We start from the raw sequence: 21,615 nt of genomic DNA, 5'->3' as shown, positions 1-21,615 counted from the left end.
ATCACATCCTGTGATCAGCTTCATTAATTTGCAAAGAAGCCAATGTTGTGGGCATTTTTAAACAAGCAGGTACTATAAAGAACACAGCACACTTGTTTGGACACCCATGCCACATTTGGTTCAATTCATGATATTGCATTTTAGCTTAACTTAGAACAATACCCCCATACTTCTGCTAATGCTCTGTGAAATATATATGCTGTACGTCCTGTTGTCTTTGGGATAGTTGCGTCTTCCTGTAAAATAACTACAACGTAAAAAAAATGTTAGAACCAGAGATGACCAAGAAGATTGTGAGGTCAAAATGACGGCGCAAACATCAGCACCAATAACTCAAGGATAATCATTAACAAATGTTTCGTGAAATACTGTAAATACAGCGTTGCGATGTTCAAACAAATGTTTAGGGCCCATAAAGGCTTCCCTTTATTTTCAGTAAGCAGAAGCGATTGTCGCGTGACTTTCTGAATACAAGATGTTGGACTAATCGGTGCGGTTTTTTTTCTTCCTGTGAGACATTTGCCTGAAGGTCACTTGCTGTAAAGTAACGTCATTTTCTCGGTTACGTTTTCGTACGCATGGCACGGCATGCGGCCTCTCCCTAATCCTGCCCTCGCCGCCTTCGACTAAAGGCCACCGGGGGGGGGGTGGGTCTATCACCTGCCCCTCAGAACGCGCGGCCATTCGTTCTGAACCATTAAGCACCATTATTTATAAACTCCAGGCTCTCCTGTTCAAAAGCTCGCGATGTTGTTGTGCAGTGAATACACTGACAATTCACAAGATTTTGCGAAGAAATGCATTTCTGTTGTTACATCATGGGGGACCTTTTTTTGCCAGTATCGAAGTATGGAAAATTTTGAATCGGGTTTTACCCTTTCTGGCAATAAAATAGGAGGTAAAATGTTGATTGAAAGCTTATATTTTGATATTTTGATATTTTTATTGTTTCCCTTCTACGTGACTTTACCGAAAGAACCAAGAATATAAAACAGGAGGTGTTAAGATGTTCGAACATCAAATAGAAACGTTTAGCAAGGAATCAAGTTACTGCATTAACCACACACAGTACTTGTGGTGAACATGCAAACAAATATGTTCGGAAAGGGTTAAGCCTATTCTTATGTTTCATAACGGTGGTGTTGGTTTGATGAATAATATAGGCGTATTACTAGTACTGTTGTTGTTCCTACGAGGAACACCAACTTTTTTGGGTCACTTGTAGACTTGCTAGAAATAGAACTTGTGTTTTACTTGCATACATGAACATTGTGTCATGCATTCCTCTCTACAACAGTTATTCTGTATAGCAAAACTGTAACGTTCCATGCAAATGCATCCCATGGCTCAAACGGCCATTAGAGGTTTCTACAATTTATCATAACGTTAAACACAAAAGACTCTCGAGTCAAATCGTGACCGCAAATCACACAAAAATAATCAAATTACCAGGTAGGTGAATTGTTACGAGCCGAGTTTGTATGTAACAGAGTAAATGTGTGCGCCGCTTTCCAGGAGCGTGTCTACAATAGAGAAGTTAGCATCAGCTTCCATCAGTCTCAAAATCAACAAAGCCATCTGCGTACGTCTAGGATGACACGGACATGCCGTACTGCTAAACCCTAATTTTCGGCCAAGTTTAAGTTTATGGCAGAGCAATAGTTAACAGAAACATCGCTGGCTTTGCCTCTCCTCCTCGAAGACACTGGTATAACCCACCGACTTCATCAGTAAATCTACAGGCCTAAGCGTACATCTCCTTCGCGAATGGGGGAATTCAAGACGAACCACAGTCGTGCCACGAATGCCGCCGTAGGAACCAAACTACGGACCATAAAGCATCGAACTGCAATCTGCACCCCACCAATTGAGGAGGAACGTTCAAACGACACCAACTCTCTCTCTCTCTCACGAAGGCCCTCTTGTCGGGGCCAGCAGAGCTCAACGTTGGCGTTTCGCTCCCGAGCATATTGCTGCAGATCGTCGTTTCACAACAATGGGGGGGGGGGGGGGAGGGAAAGACAAGATTCCAAGATCAGTTGTGGAGAGGGATGGTGCGAGGCTGGGGTCGTTATTTGGCGGTGGTGGGGGGAGGTGTTTGCGTTGAGATGAAAAGTGACACTAACTGATTTGACATGCTTGACAGCAGGCGGGACACGCGATACGCAAGATACCGCGTGTAATACTATTCCCGCGATGGACTTTTTTATAGTGAGCGTTTGCCGAAAGCACGCCGGTACAGTGATATCATCGCAGCAATGAACGAGCGATCAACAGTGCATGCCGTTGAACTTCACCGTTAATGCTCACGTGTAATGAGTTGCGAGAGGAGCGGTGGGTGCAGCGTTTGGAACACTGCCAGAGGAACACAAGACAAGGCGAGTTTGATTCCTGGCCACGGCTCTAACATCAGTGGCAAGCGGTATCCGAACTGATCATGGCCACCGATTTTGCAAACCCACGTTGACTGGGGGTGGTGAATTGTGTGGTCTAAATAACCTGCACGACTGACACGGGGAGTGGGGGAGCCATTCGTCCAGCAGTGCATTGACAAAGGTCACGTGTAAAGTTGGTATAACAAAAGGTGTCGGGCGTCTTAAAATTCCACCTTTTTTGTAGCAAACGATTGCATTACAATCGACCCTGCGACGAAAGTCAGGGACGGTGACATCGGCCGCCAGACGTGGCTCTCTCCACACCCGCCCCTCGCGTGCTCCGTGGGCCTTGATAGGTGCTCGCTGAGAGCAATTGCCCCAACGGTCTGGTGAAGGAAACCGGTGGAGCCTTGTCTCTGTACGCATCTACAGAACTCTCGCAGAGTGGAACTGCAAGTGGATCTACTGTACCGTATACGCAACCGGCATAAACGCAGTGTATATACCTTCATAAGCTTGTCATAATACGTCTTAATGGTGCCAGGTTGCTATCATCATTCGTTTGCCGCGTATTACAAAAACAAAGGTGGGCACGATGGGACAGAGAGTTTAAATGAATCAATGTCAATTGCTTGGCAATGTGCCAGGCTTGTAAGCAAGCGCATCGTTGTGTTATATGAAATCTATTTTAAATTGTCCACATTCTTACGATAGTTTTCAGAGGGTTCCCAGCCGTTAGTATCAATGCAGAGTTCATTAGCATTAAACCACCCTACAGAAACAACTCGCACGTTTGAAGGCGGTGTGCCCTCTGCATTTTCGCAGCAGCAATGCTACTACGCCTGGGTTACCAAATAAATATTCAATCACAAAAGAGGACACCGCTGGCCAATATCCATTGAACTGTCAGGGATAGGAGGGGTTGTGTAGAGAGAGACGGGAATGGGATTGGGGGGGGGGGGTACCACAAGGACAATGACAGCGTCGCAGAGAGGATCTCGCTCGGGTTATGGGAAGTTTCCATCGAAGTTGGCCAGAGCGCCACATAGGTAACACACATAGAAACAGCGAGTGCCGTTCAGGCTGTGGGAATGCAGCACCTTGGAGTTGACGCAGCCGATCAATGAACGTAGCAGCTCATGTCAAGTTATATTAAAATGAGACAAATGAAGGCGATCCGTCAGCTTGTAAGGAAATAATTTTTCTAAACGGTACAATATATCGGCTTTGTGAACCATACCAAAGCATAACTTTTACAACTGAATAACTGAAAATAGATATAAAAATAATGCCGTAGTCTAAGTAAACGCTGCTGTCTATTCATGCGCATGTACGTTTACTTTAAACTTAGTAGTTATGCTACATTAGAGAAGTGCGCGCGCGTGTGTGTGTGTGAATGCTTTGTACACATTCCAAACCCATGTGACCACGGATTTTTTTTCTTCATCAAGAAGCTTATGGTTTATTGTAGATTACTAAAGTCTGCAACAAACACGAACTTGAGACACATCCTGCAATGGTTAATGCATTTCCAGATGTACCCTGCTCTTAAAGATGCTCCTATCTGCCCTTGAATGCTGGAACCCTTCCTCCACATCCCACCCCTGACTATTACCATGATTGACCTTTTCCTGGCAAAACAAAAAAAACAAGTTAGGGCCAATGATTTCAAACAACAGAAGGTATTTTTAACTTCGATAATTGAATCTTTTCACACGAGAAAACCCACGACCCACGGGCACAACGCGAAAACGCTGCCAACACACGGGGCCCATGCAGCTATTCAACAAGCCGGGTCGAGGCGGGGGGGGGGGTGGTGGTAAATGATGTCACGTTGGTTGGGGGTTGGGGAGATGGCGGGTAGGGGGGGAGGCTGACGGTACTCGCTGTGGTGGTACTGAGACGATGCCACCCACGTGAAGTAGACACGAGGACGTGACTTGTTTGTGGAGGCGTTGCAGTCGACGGGCGGCTCACCGTGAAGGCGCGGGCACTTTGTGTTGTGCGTTACGTATGCTGAACTTCGTTCGCACCGTACGTAGCCAAGCGTGCTTTTAATCGAAGGTGCGGGGGTGGGGGGTGGGTAACAAACTGTTGGGGCTGGCACACGAGGGGAGGCGTGGAAGCCTGCGCTCCACGCCTCCGAGTTGGCAATCGAACAACGCCTCGTCCCGTTTCGGGATATTGTGCGCGTTACGAAGTTGTTGTTTTCTCATTCTTCCTCCTGATGGCGATCGCTTGTGTTGTGATCGAAACGTCGTGGTTTGCTTTTTTTTAAAGTTTATTTTATTTTCATTAATTTGAACCCCATCTACGTCACTTCACCGAAAGACACAAAGAATACGACGGTTGTAATAACCGCACGCAAGAAGGAGGCGTGTTTGAATCCCTGCCACAGATTCCATGCCGCCGTTATCTGCTTTAAATCGATCACTCGGCTGCGGCATTCCTACAAATAATGAGCAAGGCCGTTCGTGTCGTGAACGGCGTCAAAAAGAGCGCGTTACGCTTTGACTGCACTCGAAAGTTGTTGCTTTGACACAGCGAGAGAAGTGTGCGAAAATGACACATTTTGCGTTTTGCTGTTGAAATTAAACCAAAACGTCTCTTTACATTCCCCTTAGCTATGGGGCGGGGGGGGGGGGGGTGAGAAGTTTATTTTTTTATGGGGGACTAAATTCGATTTCACTCCTCGGACTGCCAATGAGGGCAATGATAACCACCTTGACCCCCCCCTCCCCCCCCAAACCTCTAAGGTAACTACCACCACCATCTGTCACCACAGCTGAACAGAAAAGACCACCACGTCTGTCACCACAGCTGAACATAAATCGCGAACGGTGCCACTGCATGATGCTGACGCTCGATACACGCTTTTGCTTTGTACCAAGCGCTCGTCGACATAGGTAGGCGCGGCCTAGTCAAATAAATAAATACATAAATCCGCCAAACTCTTATCGTGCCGAAGCTTGGCCACCTTGCATCTCAAGCCGCCACTCAATCTGCGCTCTCCATCAGTGGTGGGAGCATCGATGAGGTGGGGGGTGGGGAGTTGCCTCTATCTGCGCCGTGCATCGCGCACTACACGATATTCCCAAACATGCAGCACCCTGCCAAAATAAACTTTAACTATTATTTGCTTGCAGTGACATACTACTCTTTAGGATATATATATAGCATACTTAGCCTTTTTGGACATGCCGACAAGAAATGTCACCGTTTTGGTTACTATTGTTTTTTTTCTCCGCCATTATCTCAACTGAAACTTTTATATTTTCTGTTCTGCCCTTTGTAAATCGGCACCGGATGACGGCCCTCCGCTTCACCACGTCTGTCGACCACACTTCACAATGCTGGTGAATGCAGGTTGGTGAAGGGCAGTCCCCAGGCCTCGCCTCTCCACCCCCTCCCGTATGCCTCACCAAATGACGTTAGCCCCGATGATGGAAATCAATCGAACTCCGGTCACAATGTCCATAGCGGAGTACGCCAGCCGCTGCACCACCTCTCCAAACCCCCACATGTGATGCAGCGTTTTAAGTCGCCGTCTCGTTGCATTTTCACGAGACACTTCACTTGACCGTCAAGAGGAAATCAGTGTTGGGCGACACTGAACTGTGCCGATTCATTATCAGCGTGTTAATTTAACAGCTGTTGCATGCATGTGTTCAGGGGACGTTTGCTTTACAAACATTGCTCGTACGGGGCAGAAAAGCCACTTCAAAGGAAATCCATTAGGCTTCCCTTTGTACCAGCCAATGACACTTATCTTAACACCCGCTCGATAATTGCATGGCTTTTGGGGAAGCAGAGGGTGTGGTCAGATGGTGTGGGAAAAGCGAGCATTTTTTATTGCCCGTTTGGCGTCACTACCTGTACCCGTAAAACCAATATCGGCAAGCAACGCGTGGAGTTTGTGTTAAAACTGTAATGCAGTTAAAGCATTTCAATACCCCTTGACAGTCAAAATGCAATATAATAAATACACCTGCAGAGTTAAACTATGAGATCCAAATGGGACACAGCTGTCTTTTTTTCAACCACAGATATTCCTCCCACCCTCTCAAATATGAACTTTCATTTACGGGCGCGCTGGCTCGCACGGTTATCTTCCAAGAGGCCTTTGACATCAAAGAGACAATGGTTCGACTGTCTTTGTTTATGCTGTTCAAAATTGCCGATAGCAAAACTCAAAAATCGTAAGCAAAAGTAATACCACTCTATGTTCAATGTCAGCTTAGTCGGTTTCAAAAAGTGTGGAAGCAGTGGTGGTGTGCATTGGTTAGTGCAATGGTAACCAGAGTTTGATTTAAATTTATGGGTAGCGGCAGAAATGAGAGCAAATTTAACCAGTCCTGGGCCAAACCCACAATCTCTTCTGAGCGTTCTTCGTGGTGAAGTATGGTCAAACAAACGTGACTCGTACAACCGCTCGTGATTGCCGTCATCACCACACTTATGCCACCGGTAATTATAATGCGCAATTAATACGTTGGGTACCATTTGACTACAAACGTTTTGCCACGTCCCCCAATCGCAATGACAAGTCACTGCATTTTAAGAAATACCAGAAAACACTCAACAACAACATTCACCAACCAGTTTCACAGAACAATGTACATAGCAACGCTCTCCAAGAACCTAACAAAACGACATTCTCACCCCATGCTACTCACAAGCTCACTCGCCGGGTCTGTAAACACTGAACGCGTTGTTTTAGGAGTGCCTGTGCGCGCTATTACACCAAGCACAAACCCTGGGCCATACCCTGGCACCACCTCACGCTGCCGAGAGAATATCCTCCACTAGAGGGAGCACTGAAGCGCCTCTCTACAGGGTATTGGCAGGGCCTGATGAAGGCGTGGGGGGCTTTAGGGGCTGCAGCACAGGGGGCCTCCGCCAGCTTGGAGGGCCTCCAGAGATGAAGTGAAAAGTTTTTTTTCATTTGTGAATGCTGAATTTTATTTGTTGTTAGCCTTGTAACAAATACATTTTATTTTTCTTTCACTTTGTTTTCCTTTTTAAAAATATTACTGGGGGCCTCACAGTACCTGTAGCCCAGGTGCCTGCACAATCTTACTCCGGCCCTGGGTATAGGCCTCCTCTTCGACGCTCAGACGACGTGGGAGTGTATCCACCCTTTATCCCACCAGACGCGACTAGCCGATTGACGGTGGTCTACTCATGTTTACTGCTGGGAATAGAGAGGGGGGCCAGAGGGGATTTAAGAAAAACTTGTTCCCGTTGTTTAAACTGCCGGTCCAGTGAGCCAACTATTTCACCACGTCAGCATCCCTACGGTGAGTACGAAGCAAAAAAATAAAAATCAACAAAACGTAACTTTTTAAAAAATAGTCCGTACATTTCTCGCACGCCAATGAAAGTCACAAAATGCAAACTACTCGTATTGCTTCACCGTTATGAATGGCTATTTGATTTCATGACAGGAATCCCGATTGTGCCGCCTATAAGTTTTGTATGCATAGGGTGAAATGTTAATGTAAATGACGAAACTCGTTTGCCCCGGAGGCCAAGGGTTTCCTTCAGTAGCTTTAGAGAAGAAGAGAGATTAGGAGGCGGGAGAGGAGAGGCCTTCCCACGGTTTGGAGAAGGTGGGGGGGGCACAGTGGGTACTGGATGACTGGTTAGTGGGGGTGTAGAGGGGGAGTGTGTGGGTGGGGGTGGGGATGGGGGTGTGGGTGGGGGTGTGGGTGGGGATGGGGGAATCTTTTGTCCAAAGTTAACAGAGGGACAGAGAAAGGCTCCTTGCTCCATGTAACATAAAATTACATTTCACAAAGTGTCGATAACCAAAACAATTTTTTTTTAAGCCACGATGTTATCTTGGAAACCTTAGTATATGTCACGCATTTCGTAATGGTATCCGCTACATCAAGTAATTATTACTTTAATGATCCAAATCCCAGTCGTTCCCAATCCATCGATGAAGGAAGGCCGCCGACACCACAGCCTACAGTAACGGGGTGTTTGGACGAAACTTCACCACGCTAAGCATTGCGAGTTGGTGAAGGGATGGGTGGGGGGTTGGCGGTGTGGGGGGGGGGGGGACAGGATGTCTCGTTAAGAAAGATGTGATAAGTATTTTTTTGTTCTTCTTAAAGCGTAGGGGTTAAAATTAGACACACGCGGTAGGAGCGTGTTGTTTTGAAACCAACCAGAAATCTCTTCAAAAAACAAACCACAGTCGGATTGACTAAACCAGGCACCACGCATCTAAGAGAATTCAACCCAACAAGCCACCGCGTTTGCGACTTAAACTCCGGTACGGGGCCCCGTTGCGGGAATACAGAGGATCATATTGTGCCCGCATAACAATATAAAGAACTTGAGCCCAGAATTATTCCGGCTCTGTCCGTTCCTCCTCCCCATCGATCTTTTTTTTAATGCAGCGGTTGGTTTAACGAGGGAGCTAAACCAAGTGTCTCTTTGGTGCGCTCCTGCGAATACCTGAAAACCTCCATTTCCCCCCCTCCCTCCCCTCTGAAACCAAAACATTTCACAGGTACAGAGAGGTGCGGTGTTAAAACAAACAGATCGTACATCATTCGGTAACGCGAGCATTAGAGAATGAAAATAAACATTTGAAGACTACTGCCGCTCCACTCACGGGAAGGATAAACGGCTTCTGGTACCCGTCTGTAAAAATATACTGAGAAAAGTTACAGATATCGCTCTTCTTCTCTGTCGTGACTGTCAAGTAGAATCCTATACTTTATTTGCTTCACGTCCAATGAGTTACCATCACAATCCTACAAAACATGAGTTTCTTTGATACGAGTACACAGTTCATATTCTTGGATCTTTCGGTAAAGTCGGTAAAGTGACGTAGATAGGTTCAAAGCACCTATCTACGTTCAACGAAACTATTTACGTTCAAGGAACCTATCTACCTATCTACGTGACTTTACCGAAAGACCCAAGAATATGAATCCCTGCAGTCACGAAAGCTTCAAGTCAAAAGTACACGGTTATCTAATCAGTAGTTATACACAATCTCAACCATAGCAATGTCATAAACGATATAAAAAGTGGCGTCTATCGTAAAATACAACCGTGTCCGATTAGCTCTGTCGTCCCGACAGGTTTGTTCCTTTCACCTGAAGAAGGCCACTTGTGTTGTGGCCGAAACGTCGTGAGAATTTTATTGTTTTATTTTATTATTTTATTCTCATTCTACGTGACTTTACCGAAAGAACCAAAGAAGATGAATCCTTGCAGTCACGAAAGCTTTAAATCGAAATTTAACGTGTCCGATTAGTTTAAGCAAAAAGACTGAAAAGACAACAAAGCAAAGGCTCGAACAAAATTCGGCAGCGCCTTTATCAGCGAGCAACGCCGCGCTCGTACTGGCGAAATTGTCTTCGCGTGGTGGTGGTGGTGGCTTCAGAGCCAGTGTAACGCTTGCGGGATGCCCTTACCTTTCTGCTGAGCTTGAGCGTTCGCCGACAACGCAACAAGTGCTGCCCACAGCAGCAGCAGCAGCAGCGGCATCGTCATCATCGCCATCCTCGGCGCGGCGAGTAAATGCGCAATGAATGGGATCACAGCGCACGAAAACCCCGCTTCAAACGCTCACCCACCCACCCATCCACCCCCTTCTCCTCCTCCTCCTCCTTTGCCCTCCACTCCCTCCCACCCTCCAGCAACTCCGTCATCCGTCACATCTCCCGCAGCGCGGATTGACCATTGGCGTTGGGCACAGGGTGCATGGCAAACAAAAAAAAGGTGGTGGGGTTGGTGGTGGTGGTGGTGGTCGTGGGTCGTGCGATGTTGGGCTCACACGAGAGACAAATCCGTGGATTCGACGTTGGGCACAATACACAAACACGTGGACGTGAGCGGCCCGTTTGGCGGTCCTCTGCTGATGACGGCCTCCCCCATCCTCCCCCACGTGCTTGTTTGACTATACTTCACCCCGCTGGTCAGTTGCGGGTTGGTTGAAGGGAGCGGCGTGCCCAGGTTTGGTTCAGATATTAGTCGCCGCTGATAGGAGCCCTTGGCCATGGTGTCGAACTCGATTGATCCACCTGGGCTGTGTAGCACGACGCCACAGCTCCTCGCCCACCCCACCCCCCATACATATGCATAATCGCCATCATCGATATGAATCGCGATTTACAACACATCTCTCAACAAGTAGCCCTGCTGTACTTGATGCTGTTGGCTTTTGAAACTACGCCGGTGTGTTGAGAGAGTCGGCGTTTACCAAAGCATTACTTCCTTCAAACCTTTCACTACAAACTCCGCAATTACAGGGTAGCATCAGTCCTCCTGTTTTTAACCCACCTCATCCAACCCCCATCTCCACCTCCTCCTCCAACCCCCGCCTCCTCCTCTGACCCCCACCTCCTCCTCCGACCCCACCTCCGACTCCGACCCCCAACCCCTCCTCCTCCACCCCCACCCCTCCTCTTCCTTGAACCCCCACCTCCTCCTCCACCCCCACCCCTCCTCTTCCTTGAACCCCCTCCTCCAACCCGCACCTCCTCCAACCCCCACCTCCTCCTCCAACCCGCACCTCCTCCAACCACCACCTCCTCCAACCACCACCTCCTCCAACCCCCACCTCCTCCACCCCTCCACCTCCTCCAACCCCCACCTCCTCCAACCCCCACCTCCTCCTCCAACCCGCACCTCCTCCAACCACCACCTCCTCCAACCCCCACCTCCTCCAACCCCCACCTCCTCCACCCCCCACCTCCTCCAACCCCCACCTCCTCCAACCCCCACCTCCTCCTCCAACCCGCACCTCCTCCAACCCCCACCTCCTCCTCCAACCCCCACCTCCTCCAACCCCCACCTCCTCCACGACAGTGACGTATGGGTCCTGACACGGGTGCATGGACTCAAACCTGGTGGAGTAACTCGTGCTGCGACGAATCACGGCTGCCTCTCTCGGGAATCATCTCAACTCGCAAGTGGTCGTGACCTTTGTTTTTGCACAATAGGGCGCGTGTTACGAATTTGAATACAAAATCTCCAATAAACACGCGGCTGCGATTGATGGTAGGGCTGATTGTTGAGAGTTGAGAAGCGGCGTAACCGCGCCGCGATTCTGCCGTGTTACGCAACCTTTTGTAAAGCCACTGCTGGATGAGGGCATCTCACCCGCATGTGCCAGGATATTATAGGGAATGTTTTTTTTTTGTTTTACCAATTTGCAGACATCATCACCACGCTAGTCAGTTGCGAATGCGGTGAAGCCGTGGGAGGATTAACTCCGAAGCATAGAAGTATATTTCTCTGCAATGGCCACCGCTTAGGAGCGAAAGAAGTTCATCATGCATACACACGTACACCTAAAGCCCGGGACAGCTCCCACACCAATGCAGCCTCTGTCCAGGCTCGAACCTACTTACTGTAGCTTAAGTGACCACAGGGATCGGGCGCATTCCGATTGATTTTGTTCACGGGCAATTGGCGCTGAGCACGCGATAACTGCCGATCGAGATGAAATGACTTATTAAGGATCATAGCGCAACACGTTGATTGAGTCGTGCAATAACAAAAAAAATCGATCATTTTAGAATCTTGAAAATGTGTCACGCAAAATATTTCAAAAGTGCGCGCGGTGGGTGGATTGGTGGCGCGGTGGGCGGCACAACCCAGAGGCATGACACGAGGGAGAGACAGCAGGGGGTGAGACAGCACAGGCGAGGACATTAACGGGGACAGACAACGCAGAAGTGGCACACGTTACAAACAAAACGGATCTTAAACACAGTACAAAGAATACAGAAGAAAGTGCCGTACAAATACGATGCTCTACGTGTTATATATAAATGAGACGGCACGAACAAGGCAATAAGCAACCGAAATACCCACATTACAAACAAGACTGATCGATACAGCGAGGCACAGCACAAAGGTGGACGATGCTGCAGAGCAATCGAGACACACAGCAGAGCCGAGGCAGTACACACAAGACAACAACATCATCTGTGATGATGAGTTCGTATGGTCAATGCTGTGCAACAAATACAGATGCAGTTCTACGTGATTGAATCATTCCATTGCTGTAACTGATAGTTGGTGAATTGCCGATACACCCGCCCACTCACTCAACCAACTCACCCACAACTCACCCACCCACTCACCCATCCACTCACCCACCCACTCACCCACCCACTCACCCATCCACCCACCCATCCACCCACTCACTCACTCATCCACCCACTCACCCACTCACTCATCCACTCACCCACCCACTCACCCACTCACCCATCCACCCACTCACCCACCCATCCGCCCGCCCACCCATCCACCCACTCACTCACCCACTCACTCACTCACCCACCCACCCACTCACCCACCCACTCACCCACCCACTCACCCACCCACCCACTCACTCACTCACTCACCAACCCACCCACTCACCTACCCACTCACCCACCCACTCACTCACCCACTCACCCACCCACTCACCCATCCACTCACTCACCAACCCACCCACTCACCTACCCACTCACCCACCCACTCACCCACCCACCCACCCACTCACTCACCAACCCACCCACTCACCTATCCACTCACCCACCCACCCACCCACTCACTCACCAACCCACCCACTCACCTACCCACTCACCCACCCACCCATCCACTCACCCACACACTCACCCACCAACTCACCCACCCACTCACCCACCCACCGCCCTTTAGACATGTATACATGGGGCCGTGCAAAGTTCTGTGGTCGATGGCGTTTGGTGTTCGTAGCCCGCAGTCCCACGCAGGAGGATAATGTTTGATCCCCTCCCCCACCCCACTTGTGAATTGGGTGTCCGCGCCTTCAAATAATCTGTTATTTAATTTCGCTCGTGAACCACCGGTGGAATCGCCGAAGGGGGGAGGGGGGGGCGGTCGGTCAATCGTTGGCCGCTTCGCTCCGAGCCTCTCTTCACCGCGCGGTGTGCGTGTGACCGTGACGCGCTCCGGCTCCACTCTGCGCACGAGAGACGCGCTCCGGCTCAAAGAGAGACGCGGGGGCTTCAGCGAGCAGCAGCAGCAGCGAGCGCTCTCTCGCGGTCAGCGAGGCGCTCAGGCGGCACGCCGTGGTGGTCCCAGAGGACCTCCCCCCACCCCCACCTCAATACCCCAGTGTACCCCCTTGAGCGATCGTGACCATCCCCAGACCCTCTCTTTCACACGCCCGTCACAGGCGTTGGGCGCGAGATCAATAAATGCGTGGTGCTCGTCTGTCGTGCGTGTTGGTTGTCCATAATAGAGGGTTTTTTTTAGGGGGTGGGGGGGGGGGGGGGGTTAGTTCGTGTAAATATATAAGTGTGTCGTTAAAACCCGCCACCACCCGACACGGCCAAATAGTAAGGTTTGTCACGTAAAACAGAACGTGGCCAATTCGTCACTAGTACAGCACACCGATGTGTTGGAGAGCCAAGCCTCAGCACTAACCTCTATTACGGATGATATTTGGTCGGCGAAAGCCTACGTGTTAAGCCGTGTGGGCTGTGTGTGTGTGTGTGCGGTGGAAAGAGAGCGGTGGCGCAGCGGTTTGCGCCCGGCGATGGGAAATCCCGGCGACCCGAGTTCGCTTTACGCTCGCGAGCAATAATAGTGGCACATATTTGAACCGCTTCTGGGCCTCCGCTAGGTCAACTCGGCTTTTAATTGAGCGCATGGTGCGGTGTGTAAACATTTCCACTAGAGAGACAAAGGCGACCGGACCCTGTAACGGTCAAACTTATACTTTGTACACCATTCTGGCCTTCGTAAGTAATCGCTAACAGCCCTTTCCCCAATAACCTGTGTAGGCTATATGGAAGATAATTGTCTTTTATGCTGCGTATGCATGTGATTTGTGTTCATGGAGCAAGCACCTGTTAATGATTATAACGCGAAAATAAAACCAATATCAGATCGACCGCGAGCAATTGTTTTCAGCAAATGTGAATTTCCAGACCCTTCACATGTCAACAGACGTTCAACGTCCAGGGAAATTGAGGTTATCCTATAGAGCACTTTTTTTACTCCTTTGACTGTCATTCCTTCACCAGGCTCGTCCATGGGGCATCATCGCTTCCAGGGCATTGTCCTACCGAATCCAACTGTGCATGCAATATTTTGTGTTCGTTCCTGATCCGTATTTGTATTTTCCTGTCTCTCATTGCAATTTGAGCATGCATCTATCCATGCGGATTCTCACACTTTTCCGCTTTTGGCCCATTTTGCGTTATCTTTGTGAACGTTTCTGATCCACGTGTTATAGTTGGCAATATTCTGCAGGTCCTTTGATATGTGATTGTTTTGCATACTCAAGTTCAGCTTACCAAAAGCACTCCATCCTACTCTGATACGAACATTCTTGGAATTGCGTTTGGAGACTGAAAGAGAAATGCCTGCGTTCGCGAACATATGAGGTACTGTATTACACCGCTCAACCGCACCGCTCAAGAAAGTAGTTCGTCGTCAACCGATCAGAGACCGCTTTATAACGGGCGCCTTCTGCGTTATAACGGGCGCGTTCTGCGTTACAATGGGCGCCTTCTGCGTTATAACGGGCGCGTTCTGCGTTATAACGGGCGCCTTTTGCGTTATAACAGGCGCCTTCTGTGTTATAACAGGCGTGTTCTGCGTTATAACAGGCGCCTTCTGCATTATAACGGGCGCCTTCCGCGTTATAACCGGCGCCTTCTGCGATATAACGGGCGCCTTCTGCGTTATAACGGGCGCCTTCTGCGTTATAACGGGCGCGTTCTGCGTTATAACAGGCGCCTTCTGCGTTATAACAGGCGCCTTCTGCATTATAACGGGCGCCTTCTACGTTATAACGGGCGCGTTCTGCGTTATAACGGGCGTCTTCTGCGTTATAACGGGCACCTTCTGCGTTATAATGGGCGCCTTCTGCGGTATAACGGGCGCCTTCTGCGTTATAACGGGCGCGTTCTGCGTTGTGCGAAAATTGTTCCCGAATGTAAGAACTACGTTCAGGCGAAAACACGTTGTGTAAACACGCGTTAAGCAAGAATTTTGCCGTATATATATGTCCGTGTTCTATTGCACGAATATTAAGGTATTTTCTGTACGCTTAACGCCTCACCTGTTTAAGGTAACACATCGCAAATGGACGGCGTTAAAAGCACGTCTGGTAATGTGTTCACATTTTGTTTGTTTTACTTGGTTCACTTACAATAGGCCATCGGCGCATCGTTCTTTTTATACATCATGCTACTCAGGGAACCCGCATTGAGCCTCAAGGCACGTTCTCATGAGGCTCCTCCACTGATGAGTGAATTCGTGAATGAGGGATTGGCTTCGAGTGCGGAGGAAACTAAAAGGTGTAACACTCAGCACCGCCATCTCCTGGCCACTTCACAACCCCAAGTTCTACAACGTCTGGAAAATCCTACATGGCTTAAAAAAAATCCACATAGAATGTTGATATGACCCTGCCCTGGAAATGAAACCAATTAACCTCCGTGACGAATTGTTCACGCGGCACCATCATTGATCGTATCATTGTCGATGTTTAACCGGTAAAAAATATCGTAGACCTCATTATAGTTGACTTAAAACTTTCGTGACTGCAGGAATTCATATTCTTGGTTCTTTCGGTTAAAGTCACGTAGATAGAAAATAAAAAATAAAATAAGACCGCTTGTGTTGCGATCGAAACGTCGTGGGTTTTTTGCTTTTATTTTTAATTTAATTTATTTTCAATTTTATTTTATTTTTATTTTCTACCTACGTGACATTACCGAAAGAACCAAGTAAACTCATTATAGTTGCGTCGAATTTAATAATTGCTAGTCTTTTCTCGAACATCACTGTTGTTGACATCGGTCAGTCACGATCGGCTGCACTTATGCCGCTTCAGAATTCGCATCCGTGTAAAGTGTACCTTCCAACATTGGTGCACTTATTCCAAAGCATGCGGATCATGCTTCGGCGATGCGTTAAGCTTAGCCTACGGTACCTCGTGTACCCAGTGGTGCCTCATGCCCTATTCTCTCTCTGCTCTATTTAAAGCACACATCAGCACCCGCCCGCCAGCCATTTCACAACTCGGCGCAACAGCTGTGTGCTTTGACCGTTGTCTGACGCGCGCATTGCAATTGCAGTTTTCCACACGGGGAAGAGGAAGAAGATGAAGAAGAAGAGGAGGAGGAAGAAGAACCCCTTATGGAGTCTCCGAGGCACCGTTTCAGCACCTCGACTAACACACCTCCTCCCCAGTAACACTCATCGCCACAACCGAGTCAGCTGGAGTATCGCCTAGAGAATAAAAGCACGCGATAGCGCTGATTAAGTTCGCGCTCTCGTCGACGTTAAGTGTCTCTAAGAGCGCCAGCTTCGCAAAATCGCGACGACCGCTTGGGCTTGATGCGTCTATGCCAGTGGGGGGGCGGTGGGGGGGGGGGGTCGGCGGTTAGAGGTTTTTTTGTTTCAAACTTTCCCCCGGGGTATCGTGAGACCGCTGTCGCCAAATGTCCCCCCGCCGCGGACGTGAACGCCGCGCATTTTTCCGCAAATTAAGAAGGTCGCGTTCCGGCCAGCCGCGCTGCGCATTTTGGGCGGCCGCGCACCGCGCCGCTCGCACTCCGAGAGGGGCGACGGCGATGCGTCCCAGCGACCGGCCTGCGACGCGCGGATGCGGCCGCCGCAATTTCGGCGCGCAACACAAAACAACACAAAGGAGCCGCGTGCAGAGAGAGCGGTCCACGGAGGCGCTGCGTTTGCGTGAAGGTTAAGGAGGCAGCGGGAACGATGCTGCTGCTGCTGCTGCTGCCGCCCCCCTGACTGCCGCGATCGGTCCACGCCGTTGACATCGCCGTGTGTGACGGTAACCGAGTGGCGTATGCGTACGGTGCAGTTAAAACAACATTTGAAAGCTTCCAAAGTGATGACTCTGCGATAGATTTGTGTTTTGTTCCGGTCGTGCCGCGTGTCGTTCCGAAAGGTGTCACGACGTTTCTCTCCACGCGCTGGGAGCTTCTCTAATTCAGCTCCTGAAGAGGCACGTGGAGCGAAACGTCGGACAACGTGCAGAGCGACACGCGGTGAAATCCGAAGGCACGTGGGAGAAGTTACACAGCAACAACGGCGAAACCCCCACGCAGTGGTATCAATGTTACGGTCGTTAGTGTTGTTGTACAAGTTAAGTCCTATTGCTCTAACCTATCGTCCTCCGCGTTGTATTGCATAGGCTGCAGGTGAGCAAGAAAGAAAGACGCGTACCAGGGCGATGAAGTGACGTTGCCAAAGGTATCCGTGAAAGCAATTGACGCTTGCAGGAAGCTGCGAGGGGGACGGGCCATCTTTAGGGCAAACGTCGCACCGGTGCTGAGAATGGGAGTGAGCCCTTCGCGTGGCAAGTCTCCGGCTTTATCCGCGAGGGCCCTGCGAAAGGAGCTCAAATACGTCCACCGGTTCGTTTCTCTCAGCCTGGAGGGGCTGGACCTCACGGAGCTACCGTCCTCTCTCTTCGAGCTCAGGGAAGTGCAAAAACTTGGCCTTTGGCGCAACCGACTGACGACTATGCCGTCTGCCACGGGCCGCCTCGAGAACCTGGTGGTATTGGGGCTCGATGGGAACAATCTGATCGCCTTCCCCGCCGAGATCGGCATGCTGAGGAAGCTCAAGGCACTGTTCGCGAACAGGAATCGCCTCGTGGAGGTGCCGCGCGAGCTCGCGAAGTGCCAGAGTCTGGAGGTGCTCAGCCTTTCCAGCAACTCACTGAGATCCCTGCCAGACGACCTGGTGGCGCTCAGGAAATTGCGCAAACTCAACCTGAGCGCGAACGCCCTCGGGCGTGTCCCCCGCTGCGTCATGTACATGAAAGCGTTGACGTTCCTCGACGTGTCTTACAACGACATCGTGGGACTTCCGGACAGCGTTCGGGAACTGCAAAGGCTGGAGACTTTGATCGCCGAGAGGAACAGACTCGAGGCCCTGCCCGCCTCCATCTGCGAGATAACCCGTCTGGAGACACTCAACGTGGACTACAACCAGATCCGGACTGTTCCCCTAGACCTGGATCAACTGGTCCGCCTGCCCAGGATCGCCAACCACCCAGTCGACAGAGGGCTTCACATTCGGAACAACCCGCTGGCGGACCCCTTGGCCGCGGTCGTGGACAAAGGGCTCCTTGCCCTCTTCGATTGCCTGGAAGGGTGGCGCAAGCTGAGGCAGCTGCAGTCAAAGAGCATCTCGCAGCTATCCACGACGGGCTATTGAGACGAGGGCATTCACACACCAGCGACGGACGCATTGACGACGTTGATGAGAACAACGGGAGTTTTTTTTTTACACGTTGCAATCAACGCGTACATAGCACGTACACGTCTAGCAGGAGGAAGCAAAACGATGGCGAGGTGTAGGTGGGTGGAATCGTGGTGATGACCGATTGACTTTTCCATAATAAACGCTGTTTTTACACAGCGATCTTTCATTTTAAACCATCTGTCACACGCACTCGATTTATGTTTAATTCATTTTGTTTAAGCATGAGGACGACGAATATTCCTTACTTAACTTGTAGGGGTTCGATAAAAAGCGCGTGTGAAATGAACACTTGTGCTTTAATGAATAAACCATAGAATAATAACAACATATATAATTACTTGCACAGGAAAGCCTGCAGGGTCCTACATCGAAATATTTGGCCAATACCATTCACGAGCGTTCGGCTTCGTGTGGGAATAAACTCGCCAAGCATAAGAAGGGTGACAACCTCGGCACTTCCCACCTCCTAAGAACCTCGCAAGCCCAGCGCACACAACAATTGGCAAGCCATTGCGGGAATCCATCCAAGTCCTTTTTTCAGGAATATTTTGCTGTTTTTTTTTCCATGGATTTTCTGTTTGCACAGTCACACATAGTCACTTTAAGATGTTTTTCTTGTTCGTGTTTTTGTTTTGTTTGTTTGTTCTGGTTGCACCCGATTCAAGAGCCGAATGGCTCACAGGGCTATACCAAAATAAATCAACTGAAACTGAAGACTCAAGACACCGCTTAGCTTCCGAGATCTAACGAGCCCGGGCGCATTGACGGCGAATTGGTCGCGTTCGCCGCACTGCTTCATCGGGGTATAGAACCTCGCAACGAATGTAAACATAGGAGGTCGTTGTGGCGTTATGTGTATGTGGCCACCTTAATCTCCTGCTGCGCTGTTGTCGATCAATGCACGGTTTGCTGTGGCGTGGTTTGGGCCGGCAGACGGCCTCGATTCGACATTCGGCTTTAAATGCTTTCGCTCTCGTCTCGGTCTCGACTGCAAGTCGTTGCTAAAGGGAACGGTAGCTCCACGACACGACAGATGTCTGTGTGCAGTTGCCTTCGTGAGTTGCCCACGCGATGTTCCATACGCGCTACCCACGATTAATCACAGCAAACAATATCCATGTGATTTAACAACGGCAAGAAAACACGTCGGTACACGCGTAAATTGTATACAGTTACAATCGTATGCGGATGACTATTCTTGGATGTTCAATCATTGATGTAAAGTTAAGGATGGGCCGCTTTTCGGTGATGTTTTTTTTATTACTTTACCGAAGGTTTGACAATAAATTTATATTTTTCAACGGTTTCCAGTCTCTGAAAATAAATGACAACGTGCGATTGTGGAACGCGGCCTCTTCAAAACCATTCACTGGATGCTGCCACTCCCGGGTGGATGTAACATCACCGTAACTGCGGTCTGCTCTAGAAATTAAACGGCCGGATATACATGCCGTGTTCCGCCTTATCATAAGGGACGATCCCCTAGCGTTTTGCAGGAACAAAAAAAAATAAGTATTGTTCTCCGAAGCTCAAAAAGTAAACATTGCGAATATAGCGATGATGATTCGATCGCTTATTCATATTCTTGGTTATTCTTCATTCGTTCGCTGCTGCGTCTCCAAGCATGTCAAGGACCAGACAGTCCCGGTTTAGCGCTGACCTTAACAGTATAACCACTGCAGCATTGCGTTGTGCATTTCAGAATCGGCCTGTGGTTTTGATGGCTTGAGTCTGATGACCTTCCTTCGTGTCGCGTTTTACGTTTGGAGATTCTATAATTATATTTCAATAGCATCGCAGGCTGCAATTGGAGCGGATGCAAATTACGGGATTTTGTGAGCACGTGGGATATACCAGGGCACTCTACCCCTCAATTAGCCAGGTGTATCGCTTACGGCACTCAATAATGAATGAAACTTTAAATAATATAGGCGTATTTTTCGTCAAAATTATCATCTCACAGCCCTTAAAAATGTTATGCTAATCCAAGAGTAATGTACAATATAGGCAATTCCAAGCGAAAGTAAAAAGCACTTCATCGGCCAATATATATACACACACGCACACATAAAGATCACCCGAATAGCCTTAACAGATTGTTGGGGCACGTGCTGTTAAACGAGCGCCGATGAAGGCCGACACAGCGCACGAGGGGGTGGGTGACCAGCCCCACGCCCGGCCGCCTTTGTCTCCCAAGTGGCGATATTTACACATCGCACCAGGTACTCATTTGAGGCCGAGTCAACGCGTGGCCACTTTGCACCGCGCGGGCTGTTCACGCCTAATCCGTCGTTCGCTACTCGCAATCTCTCACTCTCTCTCTCTCACTCACTCTCTCTTTCTCTCTCTGCCGTCGTCAGCTTCTAGCGGACACGCGGGGGGGGGGGGGGGGGACGGCGGTGATGGCACAGCAAAGCCGGCTACGACGTCTTCCCGTTGTGGAAGATCTGGCCCCTGGCGAGGCCCTCGAGTGGCTCTTCATCGTGCGCGGAAGTTTGTCTTCTACACAGATAATGCACCACCAGCACCACCACCATCCCCCTACTCCTCTCCCCCACCACCACCAGCACCACCAGCTCCACCACCATCCCCCTACTCCTCTCCCCAACCACCACCAGCACCACCACCATCCCCCTACTCCTCTCCCCCACCACCAGCACCACCACCATCCCCCTACTCCTCTCCCCCACCACCACCAGCACCACCAGCACCACCACCATCCCCCCACTCCTCTCCCCCACCATCACCACCACCAGCACCACCAGCACCACCACCATCCCCCTACTCCTCTCCCCCACCACCAGCACCACCAGCACCACCACCATCCCCCCACTCCTCTCCCCCACCACCACCAGCACCACCAGCACCACCACCATCCCCCTACTCCTCTCCCCCACCACCAGCACCACCACCATCCCCCCACTCCTCTCCCCCACCACCACCGTAACGTCGGGGAGCTGGAGCCCCCCTTCAGCCTCCG

General features: G+C 49.9%; 2 protein-coding genes across 2 annotated transcripts in view; one reads left to right on the top strand and one right to left on the bottom strand.

Moving 5' to 3' along the window:
* Window positions 1–9,962, bottom strand: part of LOC116941604 (laminin subunit alpha-1-like) — a 132,036-nt gene extending 122,074 nt beyond the window's left edge. The window contains exon 1 of the mRNA XM_032952810.2: window positions 9,815–9,962. Coding sequence (XP_032808701.2) covers window positions 9,815–9,902 — 88 coding nt within the window. The 5' untranslated portion in view covers window positions 9,903–9,962. The remainder of the gene's footprint in view (window positions 1–9,814) is intronic.
* Window positions 9,963–15,510: 5,548 nt separating this feature from the next.
* Window positions 15,511–19,941, top strand: LOC116941607 (uncharacterized). The gene is made up of 2 exons (XM_032952817.2): window positions 15,511–17,193; window positions 17,557–19,941. The coding sequence occupies exon 2, from the start codon at window positions 17,700–17,702 to the stop codon at window positions 18,585–18,587; it is 888 nt and encodes a 295-aa protein (XP_032808708.1). The 5' UTR covers window positions 15,511–17,193; window positions 17,557–17,699; the 3' UTR covers window positions 18,588–19,941.
* Window positions 19,942–21,615: the final 1,674 nt, after the last annotated feature.

Source organism: Petromyzon marinus, chromosome 12 (assembly GCF_048934315.1).
Source record: "Petromyzon marinus isolate PM22_M1 ecotype Great Lakes invasive population chromosome 12, UKy_Petmar_22M1.pri1.0, whole genome shotgun sequence".
Classification (NCBI taxonomy): Eukaryota; Metazoa; Chordata; class Hyperoartia; order Petromyzontiformes; family Petromyzontidae; genus Petromyzon; species Petromyzon marinus.
The sequence above is the reverse complement of the archived record's forward strand: the minus strand, read 5'-3'. Positions and strand labels throughout refer to the sequence as shown.